We start from the raw sequence: 23,484 nt of genomic DNA, 5'->3' as shown, positions 1-23,484 counted from the left end.
ATCTTCTTTCTTTTTTTCCTTTTTTTTAAAAAAGCGAAATTCCTTACTCTAAAAGTATTGAAATCATTGGCATGACCTAGAAGTTAGTGTCTGATTTTTCAAATTGGCCGTGTGAAAACCTTCTAAATGTGAAACCCAGCTGTACCCAATCATCGTAAACTGGTTTCTCAATTACTTGCTTTGAAAAGGGAAAAACTTTATAAAGAAGTGGCTTTTAAAGGTGTTTCCTCCATGCCTGAGAAAACATTTTTTTCTTAGTGATACTCCCTTGATGTAACTTGCTTCCAGCTGTTACAAATGGAAATTGGAATGAAGAATGTTCTCTTTGGGATCTGTGTGAAAACCAATCTGATTTTTTTAAAATTTATTGATGAGACAGAGAGAAACATTGATTTGTTGTTCCTCTTATTTGTGCATTCATTGGTTGCTATGTGCCCTGACCAGGGACTGAGCCTGAAACCTTGGTGTATCGGGACAACACTTTAACCAACTGGGCTCCCCAGCCAGGGCACAATCTGGTTTTTTTTTGTTTTGTTTTGTTTTGTTTTGTTTTTTAAAAAAAGCATTATGCAAATAGTGGGTTTTGAAACATTTTTTTATATAAACATGTTGTTTAATAATTTATGTCCATAGCATGATCAACGTAAGTGTGTTTGTGTATCTATTTTAAGAAAATGGGCTTTTCTCTATTAAGAAAGAAGGAAATTGGCTATCAGATGAGGAAAAACCAACAATACCCAGCTTTCCATATCAAGATTTTTTAAAATAATAAATCTTTCCGATCCATCAATACATGTGGCCAGGACAAGGACTTAAAGGCAGCAGTTAGAACAGTTCTGGCTGAGAAAAGAGGTTGTTGAAAGTCAGTCATCCCCTCTATTTCCTCCTTCCACTACCTGCATGTACCTGCTGACATTTATAATCCCCCAGGTGGCTTTTGTGGATGTGTTTCCTTTTGAGAGCTGGTGTTAGTTAGGACAGCTACGGGGAAGGGAGGGTGGGGGGGTGGTCCCGGTAACAGTGGCCCTGTCTCCCCACTGGGCGTATCTCCTGCACAGAGCAGGTGTGTTCACCTGCCGGGCTCCCCGACATCTGAGCCACTGCATTCCACCAGGCCAGGAAGATTAAGTGCCCAGAATTTGAAAAGGAGAAAGTAAGAACTTGGGTCCTTCCTGCTGCCTTTCCCCCTTGCATTTGCTTTTGTCCTTCTCAGGGTAAAGCCGGGAGGCAGGTATAAATTTAGGCAGGGCAAGACCTTCACAGAAACATTTTTCCTGCAGGAGTGATTTCCAGTGAAATGATGACACTTGAATTAGTATCCTGCTGGTGCTTACTAGCTTTTGGTGATACTTGTCTTTCTGCTCAGTCGCTTAGGCTATTTTAAGAAAAGTTATGGTGGGCTGGCTTTTATCTTTCTTGTCTCTCTTCTGTGCCCTCCTAAGCTTGTAAAATGAAAGTGAATCCAGAGGTAGCTTTAGCCCTTTTATTTCCTGGACTGTGTGTCCCAGGGAGATGATCAGATGCAGAGAGAGGCACACAGAGAGGAATGAATTGTACTGTATTTTCATTTTTAACTTGTGAATCCTGCCCTTTGGATTTCATGCTAATGTGCTTTGTTGCCACCTGTATTGCCCTGTTTGCCACTAAATTGAAATGCTTCGGAACTGATTTGGTAATAACTGTTGTTTCAAAGCTGTGATAATATTCATTTTACTACATTGCCTGCAATTTAAAAAATCATCCTTAATTATAGACACTTTCTTTTAATTTCCTAGGTGAAGGAGGAAAATTTGCCTTTACATATGTAATTCTGTAATATATTTAATGTGGGAGAGAAATCCTTGGCGATGATTCGAGTCAGCAGAGTGCCTGCCATGCTTTTATTCAGACCGGTTGTCCTGTCAGTGGAGCAAGTATTTTTTGGCACCTACTGTGTACCAAGAGCAAGTTTGTCCAGTACTGGAACAAGGGACAATACAGATAAGGCAGAGTATCTAGGTCAAAACTTATCCACCTGTGGGACCAGAAAACGGTCTGTTGTCCTGTGGAGGGTCTGGGCAAGTTGTCAGTGCTGAAAAGGGTTTAAAACGTGGCGGAGATTGGCACCTGCAATGGAAGGTGTATGTTGTAGGTGCATAATAATACCAACCACTGATAGTGCCTTGTGCTCTTTTCTGGAAGATTCAAGGACTGTGGGGAGTCTTTGAATTGTGTAAGGAGCTCCTCTGTCTGTGCCTTCAGTGTACAGGTTCTGTGATGCCTTAAACACCGTGCTGCGTGCTCTCGTTAGGAAAAGTCACGTTTCAGTCCAAAGGCTTTTCTCTGGAGACTGCTCCTGCCATGTCCGGCTGAATGAGGGCCGTGTGGCTGAGTGAGGCAGGCCTGCCCTCCCCCCACCCTTCTCCTCACCTCCCTACCGCCCTGCTCCAGCTGATCCTTGAGGTGTTTCCACAATCAAAAGCCTGAAGAATGCGGCTATGAATGCATGGCTCAGGTCCCCGGCCTTGCTGCATGTCATAGCAGAGCATGCCTTGCGCAATGCGGGGAGCACTGAGCTAGAGATTTGGTACAGAGATCTGTGTGTCACAGGCCAAAGCCCAGGGCATCTGCAAGGCCAGGAGAGGAGGAGGGCTCAGCTGCATGTTACACGGGGCTGGGCAGGAGGGCCGAGCGGTTGTCCATACAGAGTTGCAGAAGGAGAAGCCAGAAAGTTCCCCGGAGCCAAAGGTAATTCAGGCCGCCACCCTCCCTGTGGCATTCCAGGGAAGGGCGAGTTAGCCTGCTGCCTGCACTGGAGCCCTTTCCTTGCCGGCGCTGGGGGAGATCAAAGGCAGCCACAAAGGGAAGGTGAGCCTCAGAGGTCCCTGTGTGGCTGTCAGCCTGTGGGTGGGGCAGAGGGAGAAGCACAGGCTGGCATTTGTGGTCAGAAGGCCTCATGCACGCTGATTTCATCCATGCCACCTTTCCCTTTGTCACTCTGGGAAATCCAAGTATGGGTGGCAGCCGGAACCGTGTGCAGTGTGAGTGCCAAGGAGAGGACTCAGGAGGCCAGGGTGTTCATATGCCGCTTCCTGGACTTGTCTCTCTGATCTTTTCCCATCAGTTAGTCTTTCTTTGCTTAACCTTTCAGAAGTTATTCATGAACTTTATTGGGTCATGTGAGGAGATGGTGTCTGCAGTAGCTGTGTTTTTCCTTCTTATTCATGTCTTCCCTGCTCTCACTTTCCTAAGCAGCCATTATGTTAGTTTCTTGTTTGATCTTTAGTTCACTGGTCCAGTGGTTTCGCTCTTAAACTCTTCCTGTCAACCATGAAGTTGAATATAAAAGTTTTAAAAATATTTGTGTTCCTTAGTGCTACTTTATTTTCCTTCAGTTGTATGGGGAGGAGGGCGTTCTTGGGTTCCGATGATACAGGAGGCCCTTTACATGGGCCCTTGTATCTGAGTTTTCTCCCCAGTCCCGGGAAGGACAGAGGGTTCTCTTCACCGAGCCTTTGAAAATGGAGAATGAAAGACAGTCATGGCGTGCACAGAGAAAATGCCAGCTTCATACTATTTTCATCTTTTCAAAATGTATATTTGTGTGTGTGGTGTATGCTAACCAATCAGGATAGTGCATGCACGTAATTTATAAATACAGGTATTTGGGGTGCAGTCTCCAGTATTTATACTAACGCTGTGGCATGGTCAGAACGGTGAAGAGCCCCACTCGAGCACAGCGAGGCCGCGGGCCTTGTGGGGCTGTCCTGCCCATAGGGCTCCTGTGAGGACTCAGTGAGTTGAGATATGACAAGGGTTTAGGGCAGAGCCCATACGTAGTAGACACCATTACAGCATTCATTTAGCCACTTGTTGCTATTTCCTAAGGGTACTCATTTATTTATACTTACTCTCTCCCCAGTGAATGTGAAATGCTCACACATAGACATTTAGTAAAACAAGATTTTTCTTTCTCAGTGAAGGTCTGAGTTGGGGAAAGGAAATAAGAAAAGCAGGAGAAAAGGTAAAGTCAGGAGTCAGGCTCATAGGATTTTATTTATTGTATTTATGCGTGGGAAGAATGTTTTACTGTTAAGTTTCCACATGGTCAATATACAGGGAGAAATACAACCAAATACATATGACGATGTTTGTAAGACAAAGATAAGAAGTGTACCAGTTCTTAGCATTGGGCCCAGAGATACACACCCTGAGATCCTACCCACACCCTGGGCCCTCAGGAGAGAAGCCAAGGTTGGAACCCAAGCCCTTTGCATTATTTTACCTCTTTTCTGCAACTTGGAAAGACTTCAGCTCTATCTGTGTGTATATATTTGATATCAATGACCCTTAGTTCCTAAACACTTGTGGGCTAATGGTGTAGTCAGTTTAATTTTCTTCTTGATGTTCTTTTGAACCTATAACTGATTTATATCTCATCGAAGTGCTTGTTGGCCTCTGGACTGAAACTGATTATTTTCCCTGGTTCTATGTTAAGTGTACATTAAACATAGAACCTTCAAAAAGCAGAGGGGGGCGAAGGAAGATTGGGAAGGAGAAGGCATCTAGCTTTATAGCGGAGGCTTATGTACCAAAACATTTGATGACTGAGTGGATCTCTCTCTCTCTGCTTCCCCCACCTCCCCACCCGTGGCTCCTTCCTGGCTGCTGTTAGCCCATGACTGGCCCCTGTCCAAAGCCCCCTGCCTAGGGGCTCCTGTTTTTAACAAGGCAAACGTCATGAACTGCAAAATATTCCTTAGCCACGGATAATTCAGAGCTACTTGTACATGGTGAGCACTGTGCCTGGTGAAGGGAGTGTGCAGTCAGAGAACTGGTATCGGACATGCCATTAACCGTGTGTGTGTGTGTGTGTGTGTGTGTGTGTGTGTGTGTGATCATTTTCTCCCGAGAAAGTATAAGTGTGGGGTTGATGGTTCTCAGACCTCCACCTCTTTTCAAGGTTGTGGTCGTGTGTATGTCCTAATAAATTTTGAACTTTTTTTTTTTTAAATAGTGTAGCCCTGTGCACTAGTATAGTCAGTCTAGTTAAATTGTGCTTTACTGCAGAGGAAGATAACACATTGTTTGTGGTAAAAATAATTTTCAAACTACACAGAGTCAGAAGTAACACATGTAAATCAGCGAGCAGTATCCAGCCTAAGTTAATACTACATTGGGGACTCCATGTAACCTCACAGCTTGCTAACACGAGGCCTGATAAATCACTCATTTACAGAGCCTTGCCTGTTGGAAACATGCTTGAGACCCAGCGTGAGTGATGATAGCACGTATTTTGTGGTTGAGAGTATTACACATGTCCCCATGTCCCCCACCTTATCCCCCTCCACCCAGCCCCTGCCCCACCCCAGGTCGCCACCACACTATTGTCTGTGCCCATGGGATATACAGATAGGGTGTCCCCCAAAAATGTATGCCCACTTTGAATGATTATACAATCAGTGTTTATTAACATATGATTCATTTTCGAAATTTAAAAGAATCTACAGAAATGAATAATTTGTTTTGTCAATGGCCTGCTTTCAAACTGATGACTGTTCTGGTCCAGGCACTGCTGATAACACAGAGCAATGGAATCACAAACATCAAGAATCATTTCATTCGGTATTTGTGCTCTCTCAATTCGTCAACTGTTGCGGGTTTTGTACCATAAACTTTATCTTTTATGTATCCCCATAAAAAATTATAGTGGATAAATTTTCTTTGTTCAAAGCTTAGTCTGACTTCACCCATTATTTCAAATCAGTTAAACCTGAAAAGGAGTGAAAATTAAATGAGTTATTAGCTGTCAAAGTGTGTTTACATTTTTGAAGGTACCCTGTGTGCCCCCAAAATGTGTACATACTTTGAATAATTATAAAGGCAGTGTTTGCATTTCAACTGTGTTTTCAAACTTCCGGTAGCATTTTAGGAAGAATTTCCTTTGTTCAAAGCTTAGTCTGTCTGAAAAGAAAGAAACATCAATTGAGCTATCAGTTATTAAAGTGTGTACACATGTTTTTGGGACACCCTGCATATGCATATAAGTTCTTTGGTTAATCTCTTCATGCTGTCTTAATTGACAAAAGCTGGCATCTGTACTGGCTGAAGGAATAAAATGTTAAAATTTTCAAGTTGTTAAGGAACTTTAAAGATTATCCAGTCTCCAAAAAATGTAAAATAGCTTATTTTTTAATGCTTTTTAAAATAAAGTCATAGTTAAAATGGTGTGTGTGTGTGTGTGTGTGTGTGAGAGAGAGAGAGAGAGAGAGAGAGGGGGGGGGGGACTTGAAGGCAACTGGGTTAATTCAAGTAGGAGTTTGGATTTTGTTAGCTGGAAAGAAACACAGAAGTTTTGCATAGCCTGTCATCTGTTGTCAGACCAGCTTTCCTTTGCTGGAGACTGTGGGGCTGCCCTCCCTGGTGTGTTCCTGAGGTCACACAGGGAAACTGGACGGGGGGGGCCTTTATCGGCCCCATTGCATCTGCTGTGGGACTTGATGGTGCCTGAGCCAAGGTGCAAGTACACTGCCGGGCTTCGAGCCACGTAGGTGGACCCGGTATTGGATCCCAGGGGGAGAATCTTGCGAAGTGGGGCAATCTTAGTGGAGTGTGTTTGTTGGAGGGCCCGTGGCCTCAGAGCTTCTGGCTTCAGGGCCCTGGTGAGTGTGGAATGCTAAGCGCTTCACAGGAATACACTAATTTATTAATGAGGTTATTGCTGATTAATGGCAATTAATTATTGCTGATTAATGGGAAATAATATCATTAAAAATTGATAATGTGAGCAATGGTGAACTTTATGAGGGCAGTGGAGAGTCTCCGACTTACCAACATATCATCAGCTTATAATACCGTGCTTTTGAAGTGGTGCCCCTGTCTGGGACTTCTCATCTCAGCTACTGTTTCTGCAGCTGGGCCTTCCTCCCCGCCCACTCTCCTGCTCACTGCCAGGACCTGGACGTTGCCAGGCGTCAGGGCCTGGGCGCTGTGGCTGTCTGGTGAGAACTGGGCCTTCAGCCTGTTCCTTCAGTCCAGGAGCCCTGCCAGGCTGGCTCTGCTTCTGGGGCTGTCACTTGCCACAGGAAGTAGGGGAGTCCCTTGTCTGTGTTCCCACTGCTCGAGGTCTGGGTGAGGACTCAGATCCTTGGGGGTTTGATTCTGAAGTGCATGATACTTAGGGGAAACACATCACTTTGACTTTATTTTCACCTTAAGGATATGCACCCCAAAATAAAACAGACAACTCTGAAACCAAATACATCACCCCCACCCCAGCCTATAACTTAGATATTGGCACAGCCTGGGAACCTAATTAACTATAGCATATCTGTGGGAAATGCATCTGAGTCCTAAATACTGGCATTATAAATGAAGGTTTGTAACACATGCACAACTTATTAACAGGGTTTTGATGAGTCATTAATTGCCATTGAGTGAGGAATCAGCCCATTAATAAATTAGTGTATTCCTGTGAAGCACTTAGCACAGTCCATGACATATAGTGCCCTTCAGGAAATGCTGGTTGCTGCTATTACCACCAGCAGGAGTAGCATTTTTAGGATAGAAAGTTATACTTGCTATACTTATGCTCCTACGAATGGGGGTCTTTTTTTTTAATGGATCACACAGTGAAGGCTGCGATTGATTCCAAACAGATGGGAGATGAGTATTAATACTCCGGATAGAATACTTGGAAATGCTGGGAATAATGATAGACACCCAAAAGGTATGACGGGCCTGTCACAAATAAATTTACACTTTGGTTGGAGACATAATACCAACCATCCTGAACCAATAACAGTGAGATGACCGGCGGTGTCTCTGACCCCAACTGGAATAGAAGTGTGTTCATTTGCTCACCCATCAAATTAGCAAACGTGTATCGAGCACTTAGCATGTGCCAGGCGTGGTGCTGTTCAGAAAAGAGATCCTGGTAGTAGATACTCGTGCAGAGGGAGGCTGCAGAGTGCAGGGGGGCATTTTTACATAGAAAGACAAGAAGTGAATGGTAAGTCCTGACTGGAGCAGCAGGAGCAAGACAGTTTTAGAATTGGGGCAGACTGCCCTGCAGTCACAGCGAGGAAATTGTTCTGTCTTTACTTCTTAGCCTTAAGGAGCATTGTAAAAATAAGTGAAACCCCTTCAGACCTTTTGATCCCCGATAGCAGGCTCTGTGGAGCTAATTCACCAGCCTGCTGATAAGAATGTGTGTCCTCCTGGTCTGTGGATGAAACAGCTTAAACCAGGCGCTGGGTTCCGAATGCACTCTGACCCCACGCAACAGGGACACAGAGGGATCCGAAGACATGGCCCTTGTTCTCAAGGACACAAGCCAGTGCCCTTGGTGAACATCTCATATGGCTCAGGGCCTTGAAATTGGAAGTGGCTATTTATAGAAGCGACGTAAGGTGCCTACAGGGTGGGGCAAAAGTACGTTTACAGTTGTTCGTATGGAAAAGAACACAATGCTTAATAAAAAATATAAGAGTAAACTGTTTCACATGCTCATAACTGTAAACCTACTTTTGCCCTGCCCTATATTGTTGTTTTTCTTCATCATTTTCCTCCTCTTCTGCCTGGACGTTCTTTTGTGCCAGTTTTCTTCCTTAAAGATTAAATTTTAATTCTGCAATCACGTGATCCTTCCCACACTAGTGTTTTCCTTGCGTTGTTTACATAGTGCCTTTCTAGTCTACGCCACTAAAGGAATAAAGTCCAGCCAGCCTCTGGGGATGGTCTTGAACAAATGTTACAAAGTTTAATGCTAACGACCAAATTCTCTGCTTGACTCTATCACTGCATTTTTGTTTTTATAGATTTTTCTCTTGCATCTTTTCTGCATGAACCATGGTGCTGCCCTGTCCTCTCCCCCGTACACAGATGTTAATTTGGAAAAATTATTTAAAGGGCCAAAGGAATTTAATGAGTTCTTTTGTGAGCAATTCATCTGTGTTACAAAAGAGAGGCAACATCATCTCCAAATCACACAGATATACATTAACGCTAGATATGTTTAGACAGCTTTTTCATTATCTTCTTATCAGCGTTCTTTTTCCTCCCCTGTAGAGTAATTTAGCAGTTTATATCCCCTATTAAGCAACATTCTTCTAATTTACCAAAATACATTGTATGAAGCAGACTTTGATAAAAATCTGTGTGGACCGGAAAACGTTCCCTTGATGGTGGGGAGGGCTGTGTGTGTGTGTGTGTGTGTGTGTGTGTGTGTGAATTCTCAACAGCCCCAGTGATGCCTGGCAGCCTTCAAAGTCTTTTGGTCTCTCATTTCAGCCACAATTACAAGTTCATCCGAAAATGATGACCGGAGTGGCTCCAGTTTGGAATGGAATAAGGACGGAAGCCTAAGGTTAGGGGTGCAGAAGGGCGTGCTTCATGATCGGAGGGCAGATAATTGTTCCCCAGTGGCGGAAGAGGAGCCCGCTGGGTCCGCGGAGAGCGTGCTGCCCACAGCCGAAGCCCCCGGTGGAGATGGTCCAGTCCCTTACTCTCAGAGCTCCAGCTCGCTCATAATGCCACGGCCCAACTCAGTTGCAGGTAAGGCCACGCTTCTCCTTAGAAGGGTTATCTTCTGGGCCTGAGGTGCCCGTGTTCACTCTCTCCACTTGAGAATCTAATCCAGACGTCAGCCGGCTTTGTGATCCGGGGTCAGGCACCTAACCTTTTCTAGACCTCAGTTGACCCCTGCGGAAACATGGTCACGCTGTCCCGGATGGCCTTTAAGGGATCCTACTGCGCTGGACGTCCCCAGAAAAGTATGCTCACTTTAACAGCTGGTAGTTCAATTTTGAAAATGAGATGTGTTTTTAATAAACACTGCCTTTATAATTATTCAAAGTGTGCATGTACATTTTTGGGAGGAAACCCTATATTTAGACTCTCTTCCCTCTCAAAGAGCCATAAAGTACCAAAAATTCTGTCCTTGTTTTTGTTATTTTAAGCCTGAGTATAAATTCATGACTTTGTATTACATCTTGGTAAACAGGAATCATACTTCAGAGTGAGTTTGTTAATATCAGCGCAAGGAATTTCCAATCCAACTTTCAAACTTAGCCTTTACCATTGAGGCCCACCGTACAAATGGAAGGTCAACTTCTGTGTAATTGTTATAAGGGATCTCACAGCTTAAAACATGAGCAGCGGAAGTGAGAGCTCTCAGTCGAGGAAATGAAAGCTGGCACCATGGGGCAGCCGGAGCTAAGAAGCCCATACAAGAGTGGTGACTTGCTACATGACTGGCCAGTGGGTGGTTGCAAGCGAGGAGAGAAGGTTGGGGGTTGGGGTGGGGAGAGGAACTCTGCAGCTGAGCTGTGACATGCCTGCTTTCATGTCCTGAGTTTCTAAACTCAGTGCCCTTGGGTTGAACTTAGAAGAGGAACTTGTTTCAGTCATTCTTTGTTACCAACACAATGCTTAAAATTTTTCCTCTGCTAATGTGTAGACCCAGGTCCTCCCTTCTTACATCAAAGGCTTTTCCTGTGATTTTTACTGCTCCTTCAGGATGTGGCAGGTCACTCTGGTTGTTGTTGGATGCTTTGTTGTGTGTTTTTGTGGGTTTTTTTTTTTTTTACAATGAAACTCTGAAACAGCTTGATAAATAAATTGCCCTAATGGAAAAGTTCCTAGACACAACTCTAATTCGCTTTCAAAGGACTTAAAATGGCCTTATTCCAGGAGAGAGGCTTGGCGTGTCTGCCAGAGAGTGGTACTGAGGGTTTATGCGTATTTGAGTGATGGTTCTTCCAAAAGCTTTCGTGTCCTCCCACCACCATCCTGCCACCTACGGTGTAACATGTTGTCCCCCAGGCATTTTAGACTGGATTTCTTAGTTATGATAAATGCTTCATTTGTGTTATCCCAGAACGTGATGGTTTTATTGACTTCAACAAAATAGCAAACTTGTGTTCAGTTTCATGGAGCTATTTTAAAATTAAGGGAAACATTAATAAATTACGTCGACAGTGTTAAAAGCCCCCGTTTGGGGTGATGTGCCTGCTTGATGTTCTTTTATGGGCTCTCCCGCCCTGTGAAGTGACAGTGGGTGTGAGCTGAGCCTTTCCAGGCGTCGGCAGTGATTACAGAGCAGGGCTGTCTGATTGCTGCTGTGTTCATTCATTAGCCTCTACGTATGCACTTGAGCAAGACCTCCTGTGGACCTGGGAGGGTTTTGCACTCTGGGTTTGAGCAGTGACTGCCTGGCCCAAATGGGTCTGCTCGTTCTGCATTGTACATTTTATAAACTGAAAGCATATTTTTTAAAGGAAATAGGCAAGTGCCTTCCAGCATAGTATCTGTTGACAAGCTGGACATCTGGTAGATTTTTTTCATTGCCCACCCTCCTACCCCTAAAGCTGAACCTCAGTTAAGAGGGAATGGCAGGATCTTTCGGGTATTGTTGAAAAGAACAGAAGATTCCGGTGGTCTGTACTATATGCACCACTGTTTGTCTAGTGATGAGAAGGCAAGCCGCTACAATTAAACAGGGACTAGGCAATACTCCGTGTTTGAAGGGTGACAGTAATACGTAAGGGACCCTATACTGCAATCTTGAGGAAGTATTTGCATGTAAGATCCATATAAACATAAATTCCATTTGCTAGAAATATCCAGTGATTGAATGTGATGTATGCAGAGTAAGGACCGGCAGGTGGAGGAAGGGGGGTGCTGACCTCAAGGCACCCGGTCCCCCCGGGAACGCGGGTATGGAAACAGGATGCCAGCTCTGCTTGTCGTTGGGCCTGTTGCAAAGCACTGTGGTGGTCTGTTCACCGTTAACCACCCAGCACAGTAAAAGTTTTATGTCCAGGGTTATAAAAACAACTTGGCTAGGTTTGGAGATGGTTTCACTACACAGAGATTGTCTTTGTAAACGGTTTGTTGGCGTGGAATTGGTTTGCAGTCCTGCAGTCAGGTTATTACTGTATATCACATCAGATGTATGGCACGGACACCTTACTCCTTTATTAAAACACAGAATGAGAAGCCTTTAAGATGCTTTCTTAGATCAGTTAGAAGTTGGGTAATTAGGGGCTACTATTTTTTTACTACTTTTTTACCCCCCTTTTGAAATACTTCCTAGGTGGATCAGAGAACACTGTTTAGTTTTCAAGGGAACCAACAAAGATCATTACCAGACAATTTTCTTAAAACTCGAACTGATAATGGCCTGGATTTAATGGCATTTACCTTTGATAGGTTAGTCCAGTGGTCGGCAAACTGCGGCTCGCGAGCCACATGTGGCTCTTTGGCCCCTTGAGTGTGGCTCTTCCACAAAATACCATGTGCGGGCACGCATGTACAGTACAATTGAAACTTCGTGGCCCATGTGCAGAAGTCTGTATTTTGTGGAAGAGCCACACTCAAGGGGCCAAAGAGCCACATGTGGCTCGCGAGCCGCAGTTTGCCGACCACTGGGGTTAGTCCATGATGTTTCAACAGATGCTTCTCCTTGCTCAGCTTAGATGAGCCTTCCTTTGCTTCTCCTTCCACTCCACTCACCTCACCTCTCTCCACCCCCACCCTAATAAAACCTCTTTCCTGCAGCATATGCCAGTGTTCTCCTCACCCAGATGTTGGGTGCAGTGTGTGTGCAGTGAGCGTGTAATTAGTTTAATTGTAGAGATATTAGCAGTGGGTTTAGGGCAGCATGAAGTTACTGCTTTACCTCTGATTTTTCTCAGCCCCGAACACTGTTTAGGCTTTTGAAAGCATGTAGTGTTAAGTACCAGGAAACGAGTCTGAATCCTGTACTGTTAATGCCCGGGAATCTGTAGGCATGAGTGAGAAGGCAGAGTGGGATCCGCTGGGAGGCCGAGGCATCCCTGCCTCCACCCTCCACCCTCTCTCTCTCTATGCCTTTGACAACACCTCAGAAAGCAGAGGCAGCCAGCAGCTGGTGGCTTGCAGCCCTGCTGAGGGGTGGTCCATTTCAACGCAGCTTACTCGTGTTTGACATAGAGGCTGACAGCGCTGTGGAGTTACGGGGGCCACTTGTTGTGTACTTTGGAGCTGAAACTGTGGCAACTGGAAATCTGAAAACCATTTGAAACTTCATCTCCTGCATGTGTGTCAAACAAGGGCTTCTTTTACAACGCTTTATAGTCTCATATTCGTAATCCTCTAGGTCAGTGATGGCGAACCTATGACACGCGTGTCAGAGGTGACACACGAACTCATTTTTTTGGTTGATTTTTCTTTGTTAAATGGCATTTAAATATATAAAATAAATATCAAAAATATAAGTCTTTGTTTTACTATGGTTGCAAATATTAAAAAATTTCTATGTGTGACACAGCACCAAAGTTAGGGTTTTTCAAAATGCTGACGCGCCGAGCTCAAAAGGTTTGCCATCACTGCTCTAGGTTGTCACAGAACTATAAACTGAATGTCTTTTTTAAAAATATATATTTTAATTGATTTCAGAGAGGAAGGGAGAGGGAGAGCGAGATGGAAGAAACATCAGTGATGAGAGAGAAACATCAATCGGCTGCCTCCTACACGAGACCCACTGAGGATTGAGCCCACAACTCAGGCATGTGCCCTGAAGGGGAATCAAACTTTGATCTCCTGGTTCATAGGTTGATTCTCATCCATTGAGCCACACTGGCCCGGCCCAATGTCATGTTTTAAGGGGTCAGGAAGAAGGGAAATGGGGCCCTGGCGAGGCTCCCAGCATCTTCGAGCTCGCCAGAGCTGCGGCAACAGGTCCGACATTCATGGCTGTTCCCATTCGTGAGCTGGCTCATGGGTTACACTGTTGGCTGTCCCTTCGGCCTCAGCTTGGAACGGGTGGGGGTCCTCAGGTGAGGCATGCTGAGGAGAGCGCCATTTGCAGGAGCCTACAAATATGTTCCAAGCTGGATCATCATAGGAAGCCAGGGTGATGGGTGTGGTCCTGATGGCCCACCACAGCCCGGTCAAGAAACTAGAAGTTGCCATTGGACTCCCGTAACTTAGGTCCCTTTGGAGGTTCTGATGAGGAGTTAGCGGCCTCGAACAGGAAGGACTGTGCGAAGCCCTGTTGCGAATGTGCTCACGGTGTGTGAACGGTGCAGATATGCACTGAGATGGTGCAGAAGCGCAAGTGTCTGCTCTTGTAAAGTCAGTGTCAGGTGTTTCTCCACGGACTGGGACGGGGAGCAGGGCACACAGGGGCACACTGTCACAGAGCCCAGCCACGGAGCCGGCTTGGGTGGCTGTCGAGTGAAGGAGAGGGTGGGGCTGGCACTGAGGAAGGAGAGGACTGAGGACTCAGAAGGGAAAATCGGAAGGGCCCACATCAGGCAGGTGATGCCAGGGGCATCAGAGCCAGAGGGTACAGCAGAGGGTGGCTCTACCTGACTTCTGTCCCTTGAAGCTTGGCCCTTAGGAGCCTTAGCCCTTGGAATGTAACTCCCCCTTTCTCCTCATTAGCCCTCAGATGACATCTGTGTTCTGTTGTCCTGGATGATGATCATATGTCTAAAAACAGCAGGACTTTGCATTGGACCACTTATTCCACGAACCAAATTAGGTTAATTTTATTTAGATTTCCTTATTGTGACCTAGATATGCAATTAAGAGCTGTTGTTATTTTTTAAAGACAAAAACAACCACACTGTATATTTGCTTCTAAGATTTGCTAAGGGTTAGTAAAATTATTTGCATTAATTGTTTTTATAATCCAACTGTGTCTTTGCTGGAATAGACCCTAAATCCTTTTTAAAGGTACCTATGTGCTACGAATCTTACAGAGGGAAATGTGATTAGTTCTGTTTAGAATTTTAAAAAGTACATATGTATGTAATGTGTCCTATATAATAAAAACCTAATATGCTAAGCGTCCGGTCGTCCGGTCAGCCATTCAACCGTTCAACCAATCAAAGCATAATATGCTAATGATATGCTAAACCTGCTCAACCGCTCACTATGACGTGCAATGACCACCAGGGAGCAGACAGTCGACCAGTCACTATGATGTGCACTGACCACCAGGGGGCAGACGCTCCAACTGGTAGGTGAGCTTGCTGCTGGGGTCTGGCCGATCGGGACTGAGCGAGATGGGCCGGACATGCTCTGGAGCCCTCCCACGGTCCCTCCCTGGCTGGCCAATCTCCCACATCTCTCCCCGGCCCCAGTAGTGCACCAGTGGGGTCCCTCGGCCTGGCCTGTGCCCTCTTGCAATCTGGGAACCCTTGGGGATGTCGGAGAGCTGGTTTCAGCCCAATCCCACAGGCCAAGCTGAGGGACCCCACTGGTGCACCAATTCATGCAACGGGCCTCTAGTCTATATATATAAAAGCCTAAACGACGGGATGACCGGCCGGTTGGTATGACATGCACTGACCACCATGGGGCAGACGCTCAATGCAGGAGTTGCCCCCTGGTGATAGTGTACTCCCACAGTGGGAGCGCCGCTCAGCTGACTGATGGGCACCAAACTCCTGGGCTCACTGCTGGCGAGCGCAGTTGCAGCAGCGCGAGCCTCTCCCACAGACACTCCCCCTGCATGCCCGAGCGGTGGCTGCAGCAGCAGGCGTGCAGCGGGGACGGGATGAGCAGGAGCCGCCCAGTACCCAGCCCAGGCTCAGGCTCCTCCCTGGCCACCTGCCACTTCACGCTCTACTTTGTGCTGTGCGGGATCGAGGTGGACAGTGGGCTGGAGCCCAACGAGCTTGCGTGTAAGGCTGGGCTGTGGCGGCGCGGAGATCCGCTGATCTCCACAGGCCTGGCTGAGGGACCCCACTGGTGCACAAATCTGTGCACTGGGCCTCTAGTATTATATAACGTAATATATATATATATATATATATACACACACACACACACACACACACACACACACATATATTTGTGTGTGTATGTGTATATATACACACTTTTGAAGCTTAGAAATATGTTTATTTCCAATGAAAGGTTACTTTTACTGCCAGGAGCTGACTTTCAGGTTGCGAGCACTGTGGAATAGTATGGGTAGTCTGCTTGGTTAATGAGGCTGGAATTCTAGCAGTGGCGGAGGTTCTCTGGGCTGCGCTGTGTGTTTGCAGCAAGGACTGGAATTTTGCGGAGGAGTGATACTTGATTGTCAGATGTCTTCATAAAACTTTATGGTGAAATTAGTCACTTTCCAGGACTCATGGAGACTTTTAGCAACTGTATCAACATGACTTTCATTTAAGAATGAGGAGCACTTGTTTTTTTTGCTTTGTTTTTGTTTTTACCATTTTTTGGGTAAACATCACTGGAAAAATAAATTGAGTTGGGTGAACAAAATCAAAATCACCTCGAAGTAAATGTTGTTGAATGCCTGAGCGGAATTGTTTAGTAATTTATAATTCTAGTAGCTTGGGTATGATATGAAACTTAACTTTGAAGAGACTAAACTTCCATTTCATGTTACAGCGACGAGCTCAACCAAATTGGAAGATCTGAGCTATTTAGACGGGCAGAGAAATGCTCCTCTTCGGACGTCCATTAGATTACCGTGGCACAGCACGGCCGGAGGTAGGGCACAGGAAGTCAAAGGTATTTATCCTTACATCGCTGTCCCTGTGAGTAGGAGCTCATTGATGAAACATGGAAAACCCATGATATCCAGCAGTTAAACCACCTGTTTTTAAACATGGCGGGGGGCGGGGGGCACTGTTAAAAGTTTATCTGGAAGGTGTGCTAGGGAGCCTTCCTTAATAATTTTGTACTTTTTAAAATATGATGAACTTCCTTCTGGAGTTGAAAAATAATTCTGCAGCATGTTATTTTGAAGTGAGGGGTAGTTTAACTCCCTCAACTTTTTTTTCCCCCCCCCCATCAACCAAAAATCAACTTTGTTTCACTTTTTGGGGGTGGTATTGGCCACCTCCTACATCTACCCATAATGCACAGGTGTGTGGTCAATAGCATGGCTAAAGGGGGCAAAGCACCATGACACCAGGTGAGAGCTGGGGCCCTATCTCTGGGGAAAACGCATTTTCATTTTACTCACACAGCATTGGGAGAAATGTGTCTTAAATATAGTTTGAGCTAAACTGATGAGCCATGGTGTGGCCCTTGGAATCACTTTCTCTAATTCTCTGTGTATCGGCCTTGAGTCATGAGAATACTTGAGAGACATAAAAGGACCAGAAAGTCATTTTAATAGGATACGCTGTAGTGACAGTGGTGCATGATAAAGGAAGTATTTCAGGAGTATTCATAGGATCAGATTGGAAACACAGATCCCTTTTGAGGTAAAACTGTAGGCTATATGTACTAAGTGTAACACACATGCAATAATCAAGTGAGGTGTTTTTTTTAGTGTATAAAATGATGGCTTTCTTCTGAAATAATGGTCTTTCTTCTTTTTTCAGCACGATTTGCTCCCTACAAGCCACAAGACATTTTGCTGAAGCCCCTGCTGTTTGAAGTACCGAGCATAACAACGGACTCTGTGTTTGTGGGAAGGGAGTGGCTCTTCCAGCAGATAGAGCAGAACCTGCGGACCACGGAGCTGCCCGAGAACAGAGGGGCAGTGGTGGTGGGAAACGTGGGCTTTGGGAAGACGGCCATCATTTCTAAGTTGGTGGCACTGAGCTGCCATGGGAGCCGCATGAGGCAGATTGCTTCCAACAGCCCCGGGTCGTCACCTAAAAGTATGTCTGTGTTTAACCACTTGTCTAGCGTATTATATTAACATCAGGTAGATGGAGGAAGTTGCTGCTGGGATAGACATAAATTCCCAGTTTCCTCAGGTTTTTCCAGCTGTTCTATCAGGTTTGCGATCGTGTTGTTGGACTGTTTGGGTGTCCGTCTGTCTATCACACAGCTTGTGTTGCTGTGACCTCTGCAGTGAGGCAGGTCCTCCCTGATGCCTCCCAACTACAAAGCATGTCTCCCTCTTTATATGAGCAGAGATGAGGCCCCACCAAGTGCCTGGGGAATTTTGGGTCCTAAAACCAAGGTGGGTAGGCTCCTGGCAGGACAAGGCAGGAGGAGTTCGTGCAGAGTTCTCTTGTACCCTGTGCTCTGCAGCCTTTGTCTTCCATGCTGGATTTACAAAAAATGTAAAAGTCAACTTAGAAATGGGATGGAGTAGCCAAAGATATGACTATGGCTTATTTTGTGTGTAATAAACACATGAAAAGAAAATATCTCTAACATAGTGAACCAGGAATCAAGTGAGCAATGCAATATTTTTTTTGTTTTGTTTTTTTATTTTGTTTATATTGTTTCCCTTTATTGAATAAGATATTACAAATGTGTCCTTATCCCCCCAATGTCCCCTCATCCCCCCAATCCTGCCCTCACCCTCACCCTCACCCCCTGTTGTCCACATCCATCAGTTATGCTTATATGCATGCATACAAGTCCTTCTGTTGACCTTTCCCCCTCACCCCCAACCTTCCCTGCCTTCCCTCTGAGTTTTGAGCATCTGATCAATACTTCTCTGTCTCTACATCTGTTTTTGTTCATAGGTTTATGTTGTTCATTATAATCCACAAATGAGTGAGAGCATGTGATATTTATCTTTCTCTGACTGACTTATTTCACTAAGTCAGTGAAATCCATGCTGTTGCAAATGGTAGGAGTTCCTTCCTTTTTACAGCTACATAGTATTCCATTGTGTAGATGTGCCAAAGTTTTTTAATCCATTCATCTGCTGATGGGCACTTAGGCTGATTCCAAATCTTAGCTGTTGTAAATTGTGCTGTTATGAACATAGGTATGCATATATCATTTCTGATTGGTGTTTCTGGTTTCTTGGGATATATTCCTAGAAGTAGGATCACTGGGTCAAATGGAAGTTCCATTTTTAGGGTTTTTTTGTTTGTTTGTTTGTTTGTTTGTTTTAAATACATCCCACTGATCTCTTACAGAGAGGAAGGGAGAGGGATAGAGAGTCAGAAACATCGATGAGAGAGAAACATCGATCAGCTGCCTCCTGCACACCCCCCACTGGGGATGTGCCCACAACCAAGGTACATGCCCTTGACCGGAATCGAACCCGGAACCCTTCAGTCCACAGGCCGATGCTCCATCCACTGAGCCAAACCGGTCAGGGCCCATTTTTAGTTTTTTGAGGAAACTCCATACTGTTCTCCACTGTGGCTGCACCAGTTTGCATTCCCACCAGCAGTGAGCAAGATTTTTTTAAAAACCAAAAATAATATAATAAAAGAAATGAGAAACCAGTTCTCCAATGAGGACAACTGGTGGATGGGAGACAGGGCTGAGAGGGGACAGGTGTTCTCATGTGCACCTTTGTTCACTCATCACCTATTGAAGGCTCTCTGTCTCTAATCAAGAAATAAGTTCAATATCTGATGTTGTAAACAATGGAATTGGTCTCTCTTCTCTGTAGCTTCAGATTCCTCCCCGGATCTTCCATTCACTCCATTGCTTTCACCGAGTACTTCTCCTGGTGGTACCACCACGGCCAAAATGCCTGCTGGGTTGGGCTCTGACACTCCTGAAAACCAGAGACCGAGAGAGGATGCAGCAAAATATCTCGCATCCAAGGTAATGTGCTCCTGGTCTACAAGAACTTCCAGAGAGAGAGAGAGAGAGTTGGGCTTCTGAAAAATGAATTATAAAAGGGATCTTGAAATGGAGACAGTAATGGCTTAATGCAAAAGTATAGCTTTGGATAAAATTGTGATGGAATACTGCAAGTGAAAGGTATTAATGAAAATAAATAGCTTCAGACATTGGCAGTGGGCTTGTATTCCTCTTAAATGATGGACTGAAAACTCCTCGATCAGCAGGCGATATTCCTGCACTTCCACAAACGCACCCTTACAGCTGGAAGGAGAGCAGGAGGTTGGGAGCCTGTAATGCAACCCCCGAGCCACCAGAGCCACCTCTGCCTACGCTCTGTTGCCTGGGGCCCTTGTTCCCGTCTTTCTGTCAGAGATTCCTTGTGATGTTGTAAGAGAGACTTGGCTGACCTTTTCTTCCTACATTCATGGTCGTCAAGATCCTTCTGAAATTTTCCATCTGCTCAGCTTCCATCACGGGCTCCTAAGGCACCCTCCTGCGTTAAATCTGTTACATCTCGCTCCTAGTGAGCCATGTGGGTCTCCCCAGCAGCAGTGGTGTGAGAGAGTGGAGCTGGAGAACCACCAGGGGTGGGCGGTGATGAGGGGCTTCTAGTGAGGAAACCCCTCCGGGCTGGGCCAGGAGGTAGGTACAGGGGCTGAAACGAGTGCTTCTCTACCCCAGGTCCCTGCTCCTCACTTCTGCATGTCTGGCATGGGCAGCCAAGAGGATTTTGTCCCCGTGTGTGTGTGAGGGTGAAAGGGACCACTCCTTCTCCTCTTAGTGCTCAGGCGGGAACCCATCTCTGTCCTTTCACGGGATAGGCAGGAATTGGGTGATTTCTGGTTTTGTCCCTGTTGAACTTCTCCACGGTGTCACTTGTGGTGTGGATGTGAGGTGATGCTGACGGCCTACTTCTTCCCCCCCAGGTGGTGGCCTACCACTACTGCCAGGCGGACAACACGTACACGTGCCTGGTGCCCGAGTTCGTGCACAGCATCGCGGCTCTGCTCTGCCGGTCCCATCAGCTGGCTGCCTACAGAGACCTGCTGATCAGGGAGCCCCAGCTGCAGAGCATGCTGAGCCTCCGGTCCTGTGTGCAGGACCCCGTGGCTGCCTTCAAGAGGGGAGTGCTGGAGCCGCTCACAAGCCTGAGAAACGGTACCTCCAGCAGTACCCCCCCCCCCGAACCCCTGCAGTAGTGACTCAGAGTCCCCAGGGCTGTCGTCAGAAGGAGGGGTTATTGTGGTCCTGGGGTGGGAGTGAGGTGGCACAGGGAGAGGGTATGGGTGGATCTACATCCCCTTCCTCAGAGCTTTCTCCCCAAAGCCCCTCCCAAACAGTGTAGTTTTATTTAAATCTTTATTGTTGAAGGTATTACATATGTCCCCCCCCCTTTTCCCCATTGACCCCTTCTAGCCTGCCCCCACCCCCCGCCCCAGGCCTTCACCACCCTATTCTGTGTCCATGGGTTATGCATATATGCATGCAGGTTCTTTGGTGGATCTCTTCCCACCCACCCTCAGCCCCGCCTGCTGCAGTCTGTTCTATGCTGCTATGTCTCTAATCTGTTTTTGTTCATCAATTAATTTTGTTCATTAGATTCCACATCTGAGTGAGATTACATGATACTCGTCTTCCTCTGACTGGCTTATTTTGCTTAGCATAATATTCTCCAAATGGTGTCATTTTAAATGAAGCATCTCTAACAAGTACTCCCCAATGGACACGTTTCTAAAGCAGCTAATTTGTACCTGTAGATCATGTAGACGCTCCAGGAACTGTGACCTGCCTGGTTTGCACTTCCGAGTAGCAGGGGATAAGGTCATTGTTTAGCGAGATTGCCAGCATGTTTTGTTCAGGGCCTCCCTCTGCTCAGGTGAGTTGAACCTGAAGCATTTCTGGAAGTCTGACCTTGTTGCCCTTGAATATTTTACAAGGTCAGGGGCACTAGTGCTGTTACGGGCCCTTCATTTTTTCATCCTTCCTCCTCATCTTTTGAGCTAGTTTACCTGGCTTCATAGCATTTCTTCCAAAAGGTGCTGGAGAGAGGGAATTGAAGCCGATGTCATCATTTTCCTCAGTTCCCTGGGCAGAAAGTTGGTGCTGATCAATGGGAAACTAGATGTAGGTTTGTACGAGCATGCTCCGTTCTAGGAGTCTATAAAGCAGAGCTCTCCACACACACACACACACACACCCCACTCCACACCCCCACCCCCACGAGCTGTGTGCCTTGGGCTGGATGCTTCACCTTTTGGGGGTCAATCCTTTCCCAGAAATCCACTGAGGGTGTCCTGTTCGTGGGGGAGGGGGCCTGAGGGTCTTTTCCAGATTTCCTCTGTGTGTGTGTCATCTTCACTGTGCTCACCCAGAGACAGCAGTTTATGAAGAGCAAACTGTATCATATACATGGGTGAAATTCTGCTAAGTGTGTGTAATGCAATATGTTTCTGGAAACTGTTCTGTGAGAAGTGGTTTTCTTTTTGGCTCAGTGCTCCAGTCTTCATTATAAGTTTAATAGAAAATATGCTTCTATGTAAACCATTTCTTTTGCCATATGGAGACCTTTTTAGTTTTTCCTAACACTTTAAATGGTGCGTTAAAATACACTGGGTGGTGCCATCGTATAGAAATGTATAATTTCTTAATTAAACAATATTTTATCTTTCAGAGCAGAAAATTCCTGAAGAAGAATACATTATTTTGATCGATGGCTTAAATGAAGCTGAGTTTCATAAACCTGATTATGGAGACACGCTTTCTTCATTTATTGCCAAAATTATCTCTAAATTTCCTGCCTGGTTGAAGTTGATTGTGACTGTAAGAGCAAATTTTCAGGTGAAAAAAGAATTTTTGACTCTTTTTCCAAGTCTTTATTCTCAAATTTTAAAGTGATGAATGCTAACAATTTGAACTATTGTAAACCATTTAGCTTCTGAACTGAAAACTATATTAAGACTTTATGAAATACTAGAGGCCTGGTGCACGAAATTCGTGCACTGGGGGTGGGGGGTGGGGGGAGTGTCCCTCAGCCCAGCCTGCACCCTCTCCAATCTGGGACCCCTCAGGGGACGTCCAACTGCCAGTTAGGCCCTGTGGGATCAGGCCTGAACTGGTAGTCGGACATCTCTCTCACAATCTGGGACTGCTGACTCCCAACCGCTCGCCTGCCTGCCTGCCTGATTGCCCCTAACTGCTTCTGCCTGCCAGCCTGATGACCCCCTAACCACTCCCCTGAAGGCCTGATCGACACCTAACTGCTCCCCTGCCAGCTCGATCACCCCCAACTGCCCTCCCCTGCTGGCCATCTTGTGGTGGCCATCTTTTGACCACATGGGAGTGGCCATCTTGTGCAAGGGCGTGATGGTCATTTTGCATATTACCTCTTTATTATATAGGATTAGTCACAGAGCCCCAAGTGGGCACAACTCTGACCTTTTTACCCCCTCCCCCAAGACATGTTTATCACGATGTCAGGTAAGTTTTCCATTAGCAATGAGCTGCACTTATCCTTGTACACGGAGGGCCTAGCCCTGGTTCACCACTGCTTTGTGGAGCAGTGTGAGGTGTCTGGCAAACAGGTCTCACCTGTCAAACACGCCTGGTCCAGTAGCTCAGAGGTAAAGTTATTCCTCCTGGTGGCGGTTTGCCCTGCTCTGCAGTGAGACTTTGGTGTGTGTGTGTGTGTGTGTGTGTGTGTGTGTGTGTGTGTTTGTATGAAGGAAAAAAGGGAAGGATGAGGAAGGGGATTTTTAAGACCTATTCTGAGGGAAGGTCTGTCCCCTCCCCACCCCCAAAAACGTAAGCATGAGGTAACATTTGCAGGGAGAGGAAGAGTGATTTTTTAGAATTCTCTTCTCATGTTTTCCCTCACTTGAACCCTACAACTGTATCTCAACAACCATTGACTCCTTCCTTCTACCTTGTTCAGTTTTAGTAAAGACATTAGATGTTTGCCTTTTTGTGATGCTGTTTATTTAAAATAGCATTTGG

General features: G+C 45.8%; 1 protein-coding gene across 1 annotated transcript in view; it reads left to right on the top strand.

Moving 5' to 3' along the window:
* TANC1 (tetratricopeptide repeat, ankyrin repeat and coiled-coil containing 1) overlaps positions 1-23,484 on the top strand; it is a 237,453-nt gene that overhangs the window by 164,156 nt on the left and 49,813 nt on the right. Inside the window, exons 8-13 of the mRNA XM_081095903.1 lie at positions 9,271-9,534; positions 16,378-16,500; positions 17,322-17,603; positions 19,313-19,470; positions 20,418-20,649; positions 22,163-22,329. Of these exons, the coding sequence (XP_080952029.1) occupies positions 9,271-9,534; positions 16,378-16,500; positions 17,322-17,603; positions 19,313-19,470; positions 20,418-20,649; positions 22,163-22,329 (1,226 nt within the window). The remainder of the gene's footprint in view (positions 1-9,270; positions 9,535-16,377; positions 16,501-17,321; positions 17,604-19,312; positions 19,471-20,417; positions 20,650-22,162; positions 22,330-23,484) is intronic.

This window comes from Myotis nattereri, assembly GCF_964212035.1.
Source record: "Myotis nattereri genome assembly, chromosome: 7".
Lineage (NCBI taxonomy): Eukaryota > Metazoa > Chordata > Mammalia > Chiroptera > Vespertilionidae > Myotis > Myotis nattereri.
This window is presented reverse-complemented; position numbering and strand designations above follow the sequence as displayed.